General features: G+C 47.6%; 1 protein-coding gene across 1 annotated transcript in view; it reads right to left on the bottom strand.

Moving 5' to 3' along the window:
• Positions 1-14,685, bottom strand: part of LOC134660695 (protein purity of essence) — a 130,281-nt gene that overhangs the window by 46,488 nt on the left and 69,108 nt on the right. The window contains exons 56-73 of the mRNA XM_063516475.1: positions 14,425-14,496; positions 10,774-10,946; positions 9,733-9,922; positions 8,288-8,473; positions 4,972-5,070; positions 4,362-4,521; positions 2,686-2,848; positions 2,092-2,265; positions 1,920-2,051; positions 1,748-1,879; positions 1,576-1,707; positions 1,404-1,535; positions 1,232-1,363; positions 1,060-1,191; positions 888-1,019; positions 544-699; positions 372-503; positions 28-183 (exon numbers count right to left, since the gene is read on the bottom strand). Of these exons, the coding sequence (XP_063372545.1) occupies positions 28-183; positions 372-503; positions 544-699; positions 888-1,019; positions 1,060-1,191; positions 1,232-1,363; positions 1,404-1,535; positions 1,576-1,707; positions 1,748-1,879; positions 1,920-2,051; positions 2,092-2,265; positions 2,686-2,848; positions 4,362-4,521; positions 4,972-5,070; positions 8,288-8,473; positions 9,733-9,922; positions 10,774-10,946; positions 14,425-14,496 (2,585 nt within the window). The remainder of the gene's footprint in view (positions 1-27; positions 184-371; positions 504-543; positions 700-887; positions 1,020-1,059; positions 1,192-1,231; positions 1,364-1,403; positions 1,536-1,575; positions 1,708-1,747; positions 1,880-1,919; positions 2,052-2,091; positions 2,266-2,685; positions 2,849-4,361; positions 4,522-4,971; positions 5,071-8,287; positions 8,474-9,732; positions 9,923-10,773; positions 10,947-14,424; positions 14,497-14,685) is intronic.

A 14,685-nucleotide genomic window follows, 5' to 3' on the forward strand; every position in this document is an offset into this window, starting at 1 on the left:
GTGCCGACTGTCTCTGTGGGTGCTCACCTTGTCCGGCTTGGTGTCTGTGAGCGCGGCCTGCAGCAGCTGCAGCACGGTGGGCGCCACGTGCGGGTGCACGCGCCGCGCGCAGCGTACCAACCACGCGAGCGCCTCTCTACGCTCCGTGGCGCACGTGTGCTGCCAGTCGCCGGTGCCGACTGGCTCTGTGGGTGCTCACCTTGTCCGGCTTGGTGTCTGTGAGCGCGGCCTGCAGCAGCTGCAGCACGGTGGGCGCCACATGCGGGTGCACGCGCCGCGCGCAGCGTACCAACCACGCGAGCGCCTCTCTACGCTCCGTGGCGCACGTGTGCTGCCAGTCGCCGGTGCCGACTGGCTCTGTGGGTGCTCACCTTGTCCGGCTTGGTGTCTGTGAGCGCGGCCTGCAGCAGCTGCAGCACGGTGGGCGCCACGTGCGGGTGCACGCGCCGCGCGCAGCGTACCAACCACGCGAGCGCCTCTCTACGCTCCGTGGCGCACGTGTGCTGCCAGTCGCCGGTGCCGACTGGCTCTGTGGGTGCTCACCTTGTCCGGCTTGGTGTCTGTGAGCGCGGCCTGCAGCAGCTGCAGCACGGTGGGCGCCACGTGCGGGTGCACGCGCCGCGCGCAGCGTACCAACCACGCGAGCGCCTCTCTACGCTCCGTGGCGCACGTGTGCTGCCAGTCGCCGGTGCCGACTGGCTCTGTGGGTGCTCATCTTGTCCGGCTTGGTGTCTGTGAGCGCGGCCTGCAGCAGCTGCAGCACGGTGGGCGCCACGTGCGGGTGCACGCGCCGCGCGCAGCGTACCAACCACGCGAGCGCCTCTCTACGCTCCGTGGCGCACGTGTGCTGCCAGTCGCCGGTGCCGACTGGCTCTGTGGGTGCTCACCTTGTCCGGCTTGGTGTCTGTGAGCGCGGCCTGCAGCAGCTGCAGCACGGTGGGCGCCACGTGCGGGTGCACGCGCCGCGCGCAGCGTACCAACCACGCGAGCGCCTCTCTACGCTCCGTGGCGCACGTGTGCTGCCAGTCGCCGGTGCCGACTGGCTCTGTGGGTGCTCACCTTGTCCGGCTTGGTGTCTGTGAGCGCGGCCTGCAGCAGCTGCAGCACGGTGGGCGCCACGTGCGGGTGCACGCGCCGCGCGCAGCGTACCAACCACGCGAGCGCCTCTCTACGCTCCGTGGCGCACGTGTGCTGCCAGTCGCCGGTGCCGACTGGCTCTGTGGGTGCTCACCTTGTCCGGCTTGGTGTCTGTGAGCGCGGCCTGCAGCAGCTGCAGCACGGTGGGCGCCACGTGCGGGTGCACGCGCCGCGCGCAGCGTACCAACCACGCGAGCGCCTCTCTACGCTCCGTGGCGCACGTGTGCTGCCAGTCGCCGGTGCCGACTGGCTCTGTGGGTGCTCACCTTGTCCGGCTTGGTGTCTGTGAGCGCGGCCTGCAGCAGCTGCAGCACGGTGGGCGCCACGTGCGGGTGCACGCGCCGCGCGCAGCGTACCAACCACGCGAGCGCCTCTCTACGCTCCGTGGCGCACGTGTGCTGCCAGTCGCCGGTGCCGACTGGCTCTGTGGGTGCTCACCTTGTCCGGCTTGGTGTCTGTGAGCGCGGCCTGCAGCAGCTGCAGCACGGTGGGCGCCACGTGCGGGTGCACGCGCCGCGCGCAGCGTACCAACCACGCGAGCGCCTCTCTACGCTCCGTGGCGCACGTGTGCTGCCAGTCGCCGGTGCCGACTGGCTCTGTGGGTGCTCACCTTGTCCGGCTTGGTGTCTGTGAGCGCGGCCTGCAGCAGCTGCAGCACGGTGGGCGCCACGTGCGGGTGCACGCGCCGCGCGCAGCGTACCAACCACGCGAGCGCCTCTCTACGCTCCGTGGCGCACGTGTGCTGCCAGTCGCCGGTGCCGGCTGGCTCTGTGGGTGCTCACCTTGTCCGGCTTGGTGTCTGTGAGCGCGGCCTGCAGCAGCTGCAGCACGGTGGGCGCCACGTGCGGGTGCACGCGCCGCGCGCAGCGTACCAACCACGCGAGCGCCTCTCTACGCTCCGTGGCGCACGTGTGCTGCCAGTCGCCGGTGCCGACTGGCTCTGTGGGTGCTCACCTTGTCCGGCTTGGTGTCTGTGAGCGCGGCCTGCAGCAGCTGCAGCACGGTGGGCGCCACGTGCGGGTGCACGCGCCGCGCGCAGCGTACCAACCACGCGAGCGCCTCTCTACGCTCCGTGGCGCACGTGTGCTGCCAGTTGCCGGTGCGGGCGCTCACAATCTCCGCACATGCCTGTAATAGACACTAATATTAGTAGGCAAACTTGATTGAGGCGTTCATTTTTAAAACTTTGGAAGCTCGAGGCCACGCTGCACGCCCTGCCTAATAGTCCGCTACGCGCTCGTTACTTATTATATAACGTTCTTTATTTTACTGCTAGACGAGCGAGCAAGGCCGTTTAGTATCTCAAGGCTGACAATACCCATTTCGGCCAAGATATGTATAGACTCGGACCAAGCTATGCCGCAATATCATCATTAATATAAATATTCTATGACAATATGACGCTTATAATGACACTCCCTCACTTTATTCTGTTCAATTCTATGCAATGTTAACTTAGACGGATTCTAGAATATATCTCAAAGGAAGATTAAAGGGGATAAATAACAGCATAGAGAGGGTGATAATGTTCGTGTAGCAATACCTTACCTTCAAATGGTCCATGAGTTGTACAAGCCTATCGTAGGCCGGGTCTGTCTGTAGCAGCGCTTTGGCGGCGTTCAGGTGAGTGTCGAGCGCGTGAACGTCGCGCGTGTGGCGGTAGCGGTCGCGGGTACCGCATAGCAGGAGGAGCAGCTTGCGGACTTGTTTCCTGCACATACATATATGATTATCTAAGTTAGATGACAAAACAAAATCAACTTTATTTAGTACACTATAGGTTCCAATATCACTACCATAGCTTTTTTTTATGTATGGCTGGGCTGGGAGGTTAGATATTATCAACTTTTTTCCGTGGTAACAATAGGTATCGGTTCGGACATGAATCAAAACTTCTAGTAGTCGAGTCTATCCCTTAACCACTGACGTACGAATGTGATACGTCGTCAAAGTCATTCTGACGTTTCGTTAAAGTTCATAATCGAATACCATAAAACACGTCAATGGTTAAAGGCTATTAGATCCTATTTCTCGCAGAGAAACCCAGAGATGAGATTGGAAGATAGACTGGACTCTACTACTACTACCATTAGGTAGTAGCAGTAGACTCCAATCTATAACTATTTGGTTTTAAACTCCTTTAAAAAAAACGAGAGAGCAGAGATAAGGACAAAGTTTAGCTCATAATAGTCCATAATGTTCTTTTACAAACTGGTAGTTTTATTGGTTCGCAATTGAACCACGAATCGTCAATAAATGCAAATGTAAGACTAGTTACCCCACAGAGAAATATAGTAAGACAAGAGTGCTCACTCCAACATCAGTTAGACTATTAATTTCAGTGTCTACATCTAGCATCTAGCATCGACTCGATGCTAGATGCTAATAGTCTTTTTGGTACTAAAACTGATGTATGGAGTGAGCAATCTATGTATTTTTTTCTCTATGGTTACCCTGAATTAGATCCATCCGCGCCATCTTGTTTACATAGACAACGTTCTAGTGACGTCATTCAACGCTACATAGCGGCCGTAATATGACGGCACCGTTTTCGGAGGAATCCAAAGCTTTAGAGTGCGTGTTCAGATATTGTGAATACCTTGGCCGCTCCGATATATCTGATGGCGACTGTACGTAGCATCTACCTAGGTTGCAATATATAGTACCTGAGCGGGGTCTGCTGGTTCATCATGTACTCGCAGAGCAGCGTGCGCCAGCGCGAGTCGAAGTGCACGGGCTCGCAGTGCTTGTGGATCTGGCACGGCAGCCGCAGCGCCATCTCCATCAGCAGCTGGGGGTAGTTGTCGAACACGTCTAGCGCGTGGCCTGTCCAAACAATACCTATACAGTACCTGAGCGGGGTCTGCTGGTTCATCATGTACTCGCAGAGCAGCGTGCGCCAGCGCGAGTCGAAGTGCACGGGCTCGCAGTGCTTGTGGATCTGGCACGGCAGCCGCAGCGCCATCTCCATCAGCAGCTGGGGGTAGTTGTCGAACACGTCTAGCGCGTGGCCTGTCCAAACAATACCTATACAGTACCTGAGCGGGGTCTGCTGGTTCATCATGTACTCGCAGAGCAGCGTGCGCCAGCGCGAGTCGAAGTGCACGGGCTCGCAGTGCTTGTGGATCTGGCACGGCAGCCGCAGCGCCATCTCCATCAGCAGCTGGGGGTAGTTGTCGAACACGTCTAGCGCGTGGCCTGTCCAAACAATACCTATACAGTACCTGAGCGGGGTCTGCTGGTTCATCATGTACTCGCAGAGCAGCGTGCGCCAGCGCGAGTCGAAGTGCACGGGCTCGCAGTGCTTGTGGATCTGGCACGGCAGCCGCAGCGCCATCTCCATCAGCAGCTGGGGGTAATTGTCGAACACGTCTAGCGCGTGGCCTGTCGGAACATTTTATCAGTATAGCTCACATTGCAACGATACTTTCCATAACCATTTTTTTATCGGCACTTAGCTATAAAAACCGTTTCAGTAACCTTAATATGTTGACTTGTACGGAATACATCTATTTGGTTTATCAGATTCCTTAGTCTCTACCTTGAAATGTGTCTAATAATAAGTCCTAGGACTGTTGAATCCGTCAGGTGAATAAAAAAGGTTGAGTTGAGATCCAGGTCAAAAGTGGCATTTACGCGTGCTGAAAATTCAGCAAACGTAATGTTAAATGGTAAATTTTTTAGACTTCGACATGTTAAAACTGGACACATTTTGAAGACGAAAACTATCTCGTTTGTTTCGTTCTATTACGAGGATCCTTATCTAAACCTGTTCGCAATGACTTCGTCGTGCAAACTTAGCTCTAGATAATAAAAGCCTGTAAATACACTCACTCTTAACGTATTCCTTGACGAAGAACGGCTGCATGTCGGGCAGCGGGTGCGGCGCTTGCGGCTTCAGCAGCTGCGCTGTAGGCGTCGTTGTACCCGCGTCTATGGAACAAAGTTAGGGTCACTTAAAGCTAACATGGAAACAGCAATAATGGTCCAAACTTATTGGACCCTCCAACGGGGCGTGCCGCATAGTAACCAAATACAAACGTATGCGAGCGGCTTCGGTGTACGCTGCTCAAATCCCATGGAAGATTTCCGCTATGCAACATACCCCGCCGAACGCTCCGCTAAACGCTCGTCACTAAGATAGGACAATATGACCGGACGTCCATAGATGCGAAGCCACGGTGTTTTGTTTACGGTATTATTAAGACCCACGATACAATCATATACTGCGCTCGGTATAGTTACTCTTTACAAAGGTGACGTCGATGACGCAAGTCATAAAATGAATGGAGGCATCTAAAGATTTTTAGATCATGCATACGCTAAATTGAAAAATTAGCTTATATTTCGCATTCGTGGACAGTAGGTCTGATTTACCTAAATCTACATACATTTTAATATAAAGTCGCATGGCGATGTGTTAAGCAAATAAACGACACCATAAGCGGATGCGGCGTCTGAATCTCGGGCGGTTATAGTTACGCCGGTATCTAATACAACACCTAATGAATGTAACTCGGACAATGTGATGATATGTAGAAAAGATTACTGGAAGGTGAAATTCTACAAAAATTCTCCCGAATCAAAGTCAAAACCAGTGAAGTTTTGGACGGTATTTTGTTAGTTCGTAAATTATTGTTGGCTAAGATTTAAGCACCATAACCAATCCAAAAATCTACGCTGTACTATACTTACTAAATCTATAACTTTCAAGAGAATCTGTAGAGATAGATGGAACTTCGAACTTGACGTTTTAGGACGACTAACTTGAATAAAAGGCTCTCAAACGGAAGAATTCATGTAAAATAACATAACAAAGAAGGGAATCCTCGATCTAACAATGACACAATATTGTGCAAACTGTGTACGCTCGGACGAGGCGTGCGGCGCGTCGATGTTAAACAAATAAAAACAAAAACTTATGCGAACAGCCTCACCCGAGGACCACGGAACACCGCTCGGAGCGTGCGTTCGTGGCCCTCGGGTCAACGGACGCTGCTTGACGCTTGACAGCACGCGGCACGCCCCGCTTGACGCTCGCTGTAGCACACACAAACAAGGCACACGACTAATTCTGAATTCGAACAGTGATCACCTAAAGCCTGCCCGGCCAGTTGTGCGAGTCCCGGAAAATGTAGGCGTTGTAAATCCTCGTTCAGTGAGGCCGGGCGATCTGCTGATCAGTGAAGCGAGCGTTACACACGTATAGTACGGGACGCATGCGGGGTACGGCGCATTTTCATTGGGTAACATAAAATCTTACATACAGTAAACTAACCTGTCGTAAACCTTATTGCAACGAAATAGGGTCTACCACTGACAAGTGACATGTTTTGTAGTTGGCACCTCCCACACATGGCATAGTTCAGTATTCGAAGATTAGACGATTTTTTACTTGATCGCAAGTAGCACACACACAGTTGCATTGTACATACTTTTGTACTATAAGAGCCCATATATCGTGACTACTTTGAAAAAATCTCGTATCTCACACTCAGTTGAAAGGCAGTAACTCTGTACGCATCCCATACATAGATACCGCATTTTTCTTTTGATTGACAGAACAAGATAGAGTTTTTTTTCACTTGTGCCGATATGTCCTTTTAATAAGTAAGATAGTAAATGCAAATGTATCTGCAAAAAAATTGCAAGAGCGACCAATGTTTTATCAATGAAAATGCGCCTTATGGGAGACAGGAAAATGGGTTCTACGGGTTTTCTCGTAGTACTTATCTCTCAGCGTTAAGTGGCGTAACAAAAACAAAGTATTAGTACCTACGTGGTCCTTCAAATATTAATACAAGTGCGTCGGCTGTGTAAAGCAAGTCGTGCATTAACACGCTGCTGTGATTGGTTAATTCGGTTTAAAGCTACATGACTAAAGCTTTGGATTCCTCCGAAAGCGGTGCCGTCATATAGCGGTCGCAAAAAGACGGCCGTCTTTACGGTGACGACATGTGGAAAGTACCACGGCGTCATAACACACCGTCAGCCACCAAGGTCAAACGAAACGTATCCAGGAGAGAAAATGGACGACCTTGATTTAGCTTTAATAATTTACTTGGAGGATGAAATACCATCAGAAGAGGAAAATAATCGTAGTACGGAAGATCATTTATTCAAATTTCGTGGTACAGAAGGTGCATTTGAGATTTTAGTACAAAATGGCTTCACCGCTATCTAAGAAAACGTTCACGAAACTATCGACACCGCCATGACGGCCGTCATGCAAATGACGGCACCGCTTTTTAACGTTACGGTGTCAGTCACCGCCCTCTAGGAAACCGCGCCATTTGGTTTACATAGACACCGATCTAGTAACGTCATTCACCGCTATATTACGGCCGCTATATGACGACACCGCTTTCGGAGGAAACCAAAGCTTAAGCCCTAAAGCGTTTGTTACAAACCTGCAAAGTTTTCGATGTGTACCAAATATTTGAGCGTGTTGTGCAATAGTTAAGAGTAGTAGGAATAGTGAAGCTTCAAAAGAGTAAGTTAAAAAATAAATGACTTAACGATTATTCATTTTCGCATTATTATTTACGATGTAATAGTATTTTTAAGTTAAAATACTCAGTCTACTACTGTTTACAGAAACTGTGGTGGCATAAAAGCGGGATTCAAAGCCCGCGTTGCCTTTCAATGTCGCTTCACTAGCTCCGCTAAATATAAGCGTATTAGTGCCCGTTAAATAGTGAATTGTAGTGACAGTTGCGTTTCGTTTGCTACGGAGCAGAGCCGTAAACGATTGTCACGTTGGCAACGCACCCAGCAACCTTTAGCAGTGCAAGGGTGCTCCAGCCCGAATGAGGACGGCGGCAAATCAAATCCCAATGTTACAATTTCAAGGTCGTATTTTGTGAAATTTAGGCCCACTTGCACCGTCCCACTAACCAGGGATTAAGCGGTTAAACCGTCAACCCAGTGTCAAATTGTACTGGTAACCATGGTAACTCAAGGTTTAACCCCACAACTGCCTTGTCCCGTATCCGTCCCAGAAAATTTGGACTGTAATTAACAGTTGAAAGGTTATTAATTCAGTAGCAAATTTTTGAGCGTTTCTAGGGGTTAATCGGTTAATCCCGGGTTACTGGAATGGTGCAAGTAGCGCTTAGACGCCTGAGCCTTGGGTTAAATCTATACTTACTGGCAGTCTTGTCCTTCCAGTACGGCAACAAGGCAGCGAGCACCCTGTAGCAGTGCAGGGGCGCTCCGGCCCGTATGAGCGCGGCGGCGGCGAGGCGGGACACGTGGGCGGCGGAGGCGGCCCCGGAGCCCTCGCGCGCCGTCGCACTGCCGGAGGAGGTGGACTTCCAGCGGGCCATCAGGACACCTGTGAACATTGGACACTAGACATGGGTGAAATGTGTCAGTAGAGGGAAAAGATTGATATATATCTTTTTATCACTGGGATATGTATCACTCTTTTATATCTTTATATCCGTGTGTATCAGTTGCCCCGCTCACAACTGTATCGGTACTTGCTGACTTTGCGTCATCTTATGAATGAGAGAGAGACAGACTTCTCGTTCCCGCGGAATAGCGAAGCGAATGACGCGTCCGAAACTCCGAATCCGCCCGAACGACCGCTGTCGCTCGTTCGTGTTACTTCGGTCGACGTGCGAGTCGCGCGACCGAGACATCGCTTATCGCTTTCGCTTTAGTAAATCGTTGCCGAGGGAGTGAGAGGTACGGATATACTGATACATTCGGATTCGTAAAGACAAGAAGAGTGATTCATGAAACGAGAAAGATATATATCTTTTTTATCTATCACTCCTGAGTTACCCATGTCTATTGGACACTTATAATACTAGAAGTGGGCTGTTAGCGCGCCCCACTCTCGGACTCTGTGGCCGGGTCCCCTTGTCCCGCGCCCGCGCCCCGCGCCGCCGTCTCATCGGCGCGCCGGCCCGCATGCCTCCAGGGCGAGAGGCTGCCCGAGCGCGCGCCATCACCGCTAACAGTGCTCGCGATATTCTACATTTACCATTTTTGTAATTTAATCGCTCAGATCAGTATACACTGTTTAAACTATAATTTGGTGTCGTCTTCATCATTTACGAACCTTCGTCAACATGGGCTATCTAGTGCGCAGACTTCTGGCCGAAGTGTCGTGTTTCGGGGGTTCCGGGGCAAACTTCCGAGTCCGACTTAACAGCAGACAATAGGGTATTTGGCTGAACACCAGAAGATAAATAGTGAAACGTAGACAGCAGTTATTTTTAAACACAATTTCTATTTTAAAATCCGTATAAAACTTTAAAGAGTAGGTAATTTGATCGTGACGTCACATGCTAGTGTTTCATATAAATTCCATAGTAGCAAATCGTTTTGACAAGAAACAAACTGATTTAACTAGTAGTCAAATACCCTATTCAACGGAGTCACGCCGTTCAATCGCCTAGATAGTGTGTTTAGTTTTAGAGGCTGTACCATTTGCAGTCAAATGCGGTTATATCTCAGCGTCAGGAGCAGTGGCATGAGCAGTGAGCGTTTGTATTTTGTTTTGTACTCAGACAGTGTCTCAGGAACATGCCAACCACAACGCCATCTTGTGACGTGAATCAGCAACTTGACAACAGCACTCACTGAGCAGCCGCATCACCACCAGCTGCAGCTCGCGGCGGTTGGTCCGCTCGTGCACGGGGGGCGTGATGGCGGGCGCGTTTTCGTCGGCGCCCATGTCCAGCTCGGAGACGAGCAGGTCTAGGAGCCGCTCGAGCACCGCGCGGTCCGCTTCCACGGTGGAATCGAGGTCGCCGGCCAACATTAGGACCACCTAAGGAAAATGAGATATATTTTAATAGCGAAGAAGACAGAAACCGGACTGTGTTTAACCTTTTCCACGCCGTGTCAAACGCAAAAGCTGTCACTCAGACGCCACATCATTGAAGCGTCAAAACTGAAGTTGAACTTTATGTATATGCACGTAGGTCGATGTTGCTCTGTGGTCTGTGACCGATTAATCAGTCTTTGGAGTTGAAACTACGGTGCGGATATATCGCTCATTGGCGTCCAAAAGGTTAACACATTCAGTACCGAAACCCCGACTTTCGGGTATTTTATGATTCCGTTCCCAGGCCGGACGACCCGATAGTCGGGATCGTGGTACTACAGCTTTATATGACGAAATTTTTGTGGCCTGGCGCGGATGTCTTGTTCGGCTGGGTGGCAATGAATGTGTAAAAGGCCAGTTCGGACTACGTTACTGCTCATTTGTAACTCGCTCGTCTGCATTGCGAAAGTTTTTTGATCAGTTGATGTAGAGTAACTAAAACACTCGCTACTCGACTAAATTACTTTTTTTTTACTGAGCTATTGTAAAGTAGTCCGGACACCTGCCATAACAATGCTAATTTATTATTAAAACTAAGCTTATCTTAGTCTTAGTTATAAAAACTATGATTTGCATGTAAAACAAAACACGTCTGGGACTTGGTTGCTATATTTTAAAACTTCTTTGGACTAAAGACTGTTTTTTTATTCCGTAGACTGAAATGACAGTTAATAGTATGAACATGAAATGTCATTTCATACTATTAACTGTCATTTCAGTCTACCGAATAAAAAAATAGACTTTAGAGTTACAGAAGATTCAAGGCCGCAGGTATCCTCGTGCTATGTCCTCACCTGCACGAACGGTATGGCGCGCACGCCGGGCAGCGAGCGCAGCGTCGGCAGCGCGTCCAGACCGGCGGAGAGCAGAGACAGCCGCAGGGCGTGGAGTTTGCGCGTCTCCGTCTCTAGCTCGGCCGTGCGCGATGTGGACGCGCCGGGCTGAGACAGGGAAGTCGAGGCCCCGGCTACACAGAAGATTAGCAAATGTCAAATAGGGCTATAGAATAACCCTCTTATTCATAAAACTTTACGGTCCTGATTTAGTTAAATTATGTTTACAAATGAGCGTCTTCCAAAAAAAAATGTACATTTCATTCATGTCATTTTACACAGAATCATTTGTACATTCACGCCTCATACATGAAAAAATGTGTCCCAAAATTTTGTATGAAAAAATATTTTTCCGATGCGTCACGTTCATACAAATAAAAAAATTATTCATACATAAATGTGACAATCTGGAAATGAAATCTTGGGACACAATTTTTTATGTATAAGGCGTGAATGTACATATGATTCTGAGTAAAATGAGCCCAAGAAGTCAATATTTTGAAGACATGAATGAAATGTACATTTTTTTTGGAAAACGGCATAGAGAAAAAAATACATAGAGTACTCACTCCATACATCAGTTTTAGTACCAAAAAGACTATTAGCATCTAGCATCGAGTAGTGTAACTATCAGTACTGCTACTTGACAATAGATGTAGCACCGACCGGAAAGTCGTATGCTGTTGAGATAAGACTTTCCGGTCGGTGCTACATCTATTGTCAAGTAGCAGTACTAATAGTTCCGCTACTCGATGCTAGATGTAGATACTGAAATTAATAGTCTGAACTGATGTATGGAGTGAACACTCTTGTCTTACTATATTTCTAATACGGTCAAATACATAAATCAAAATGATAGATAAAGACAAACGGTTCATAGCTAATTCAGGCCAGTAACGCGTTTGATGAATAACGCCATAATAATATAGCTAGCCAATGTTGCCGCAAATTAGATAACTAAAATAGATACCGTTATGTGGCGATACGTTTTGTTGTAACTTGGATTGACAAACGTTAGGGCCGGATTCCGCCAGTGTGCGGCACATGCATTTTTATACTGAATATGCTTGTGCCGCACAGTACCGCACGCTGGTGGAATTCCGCCTTTAGGCTTTAAAAACTTAGTTACCGGTTGTATTGCGCTTTGCGCTGTCTGTTTTAGCTGTCAAATTGGCGTCTAGAATATTTTTATTACATTACTCGTCTTAGTATTTCCTTTGTTTAATACCGGTAATCGCGGTGCTTAGAAATGATAAAATGGATCCATTTCTCAGTGAAATAGTTACAAGGGTGGCAATACAAAAAAAAAACAACGAGTTGCACTCCGGGAGTGCCGGCAGAAGTGAAAAACCAATGACTAGTGCAAAATGCACTATGTATAATTGAGGTTAACGCCATCTACTTGAAACCCCTAAGCACATCACTGTTAGTACTCGAGTTATATTAATACCAGTTACAGCGAAACTCACTAGATGGCATTTAAATCAATAAAGAAAAACTCAATGACATTACATGTAACATTTTTTCGATCGGGTCACGTGATCGTCTTACGGTGACGTGATCTGTCGCGAGTTTAACATTTTTTCCCCACCTCAAAAAGTGCACAGCGCCGCTAAAGACATTTTCATTTCAAAAACCATTCACGCAGAATATCTTAGTTGAGGCCCCGATCACATTTTCTGATGTATTGACTTCATTAAAAACCAGGTAGACATATTTATACGAAGACTTTTGCCGGTGACAGTGTGGTTCTATGTAAGGGTGATGAGTACCAAACTATGCGTGAACTAAAGTCAGTGTAAGTTAAGAAGTCAATTTTGACAGTAATAAAATGACCCTTATGCCTATGTATGACAAAGGCTATCAGTTAAACGGTAGGTCTTGGCAAAGATAATTGAGTGTATAGAGGCTTATTGTCATAGTAACTGTTCTTTTGTATCTTATTTTAACGATGATGCTAGTTACAAAATGTTAAGTATAGTTTGTAGCTTTCTAATAGAGCCCGACGGCTAATCCTATTGTCTATTGTTAAGTAAAACCGCTCGTGCCACGTGCCACAACCACCTGCATAAAAAATCGTTCGTTCACTTTACCCAGGTAATTGAATTACAACTCCTATGGAAGTTGCAATAAGATTCAAAATTGACTAATGGATAAATATGTGTGTGGTCCGTTCAACTCAGTAACCGAAATACTCAGTGCCGGCGAGTCGAACGCTACAGAACCAGTCTAAAATGTGTCATCGAGATGCGTAACAAAGGCGCGTTATCGGAGAGCGCACCTACACTGGTTTTTTGAGCGTTGGACTAGCCCGAGCTCAGGTGCCAAATAGAATAATTAAGACCCTTTTTTGCAGGTAAGTAGCACGTGCGGTTTTACTTAACAATAGACAATAGGATTAACCGTCGGGCTCTACCAGAAAGCTACAAACTATACAATGAAATATTACATTTTAAGGTGTTGCATACATATGCTTCTTCTTGAGTATGTGGTTACCTTTAATTAATAAAATTTATATGACATTAATACGAGCTAGAGTGAGTCAAACAATGAGGCATGTTTATTATATGAACGTTTAGCATTAAATGTCGTCACACAGACTAAAGTACGGATGTTAAGCATGAAGAATTTTGTGCATTGATCCGCCTGTTCCTATCTCTATCGCACGCGCATAATTTTGTTGCTGTCCCGCTCGCACAGTGGTATTGACCGCCACCATCATAGGCGGGACAGCAATATCATTACGCGCGTGCGATACATATAGGAACACGCGGGTCAATGTAAGAAATGATTTGTGCTTATCGTCTTTACTTTAGATACGTATACTGCGGCATATGAAGCGTGACATGGCTAGTGGGACTGTAGTACTAACACCAAACTTAACTGACCTTTATTGAACCTTACTACATTGCAATAAGGTATAAGTTTAATCTGTGATATGTGGGACCACAGTTGTTAACTATCCGCAAACCAAGCTGACAACCGGGGCCGTAAAATGTTTCGTTATAACTGTAACTATGTAAATTAAGTTTATTGTTTAAGTTTTCATTCATTGATATTTATTATGTTTACACATCGGTAACTCGTGGCATTTAGGTAGCACTTAAAAGATTAGTTTAATTCATTCCTTTTTTTAGTCGTTTCTATTTCTCGACTCGTATAGGAAGAACATCGTCACATCACTAGTCTGTTAGAAACTGTCAAGTGCTACCTAAGTGCCACTAGTTACCGATGTGTGCTCATCACTAATATTTTAAGTGCTACTTAAATGCCACGAGTTACCGATGTGTAATTATGTTATTTCTTTTCATGGTATTTATTACAGTTATAAATTATTAGCATATTTTGGAATACAATGAGTTCAAAACTAACATAACCAATTATTATTATAAATACCACATCCCTACAAGCAGGTAGTAAAAGGGGCGGGGGCTTTGGCGTCTACTATAGCATATTTGTAGCAAGAGTGAACGAGATAGTAATATGACCCCAGTCATCAGTTTGGTTTGCGGTTAGTATGTATAAATGCACGGCCTCAGTGGCGAGCGATTGCTAACCTTATTTCAATGCAATAAGGTATAAGATCAGTTAGCCGTGTCAGATAGTACTAGCCTGTTATAGAAGTGGCCACGATGACGTTTGTCGACGCGACCGCGCCCGCAGAAGGCGTGGACATTACGTCCCCTAGAACATTTTAATTATACTTGTACCATTCCCTAAATATTTTAAACCTGGTTTTTATATGGGAGTGCACGTTCTGTAGCCGTCGCTATTAATTTGTGAATCGATTCTGTAAAGTTCTAGACATTTTGCCGTCTTCCTATTACATTGATAATCAGAGAGCGAAACTTTGGTGCCAATGACAGACGTATG

This window comes from Cydia amplana, chromosome Z (genome assembly GCF_948474715.1).
Source record: "Cydia amplana chromosome Z, ilCydAmpl1.1, whole genome shotgun sequence".
Lineage (NCBI taxonomy): Eukaryota > Metazoa > Arthropoda > Insecta > Lepidoptera > Tortricidae > Cydia > Cydia amplana.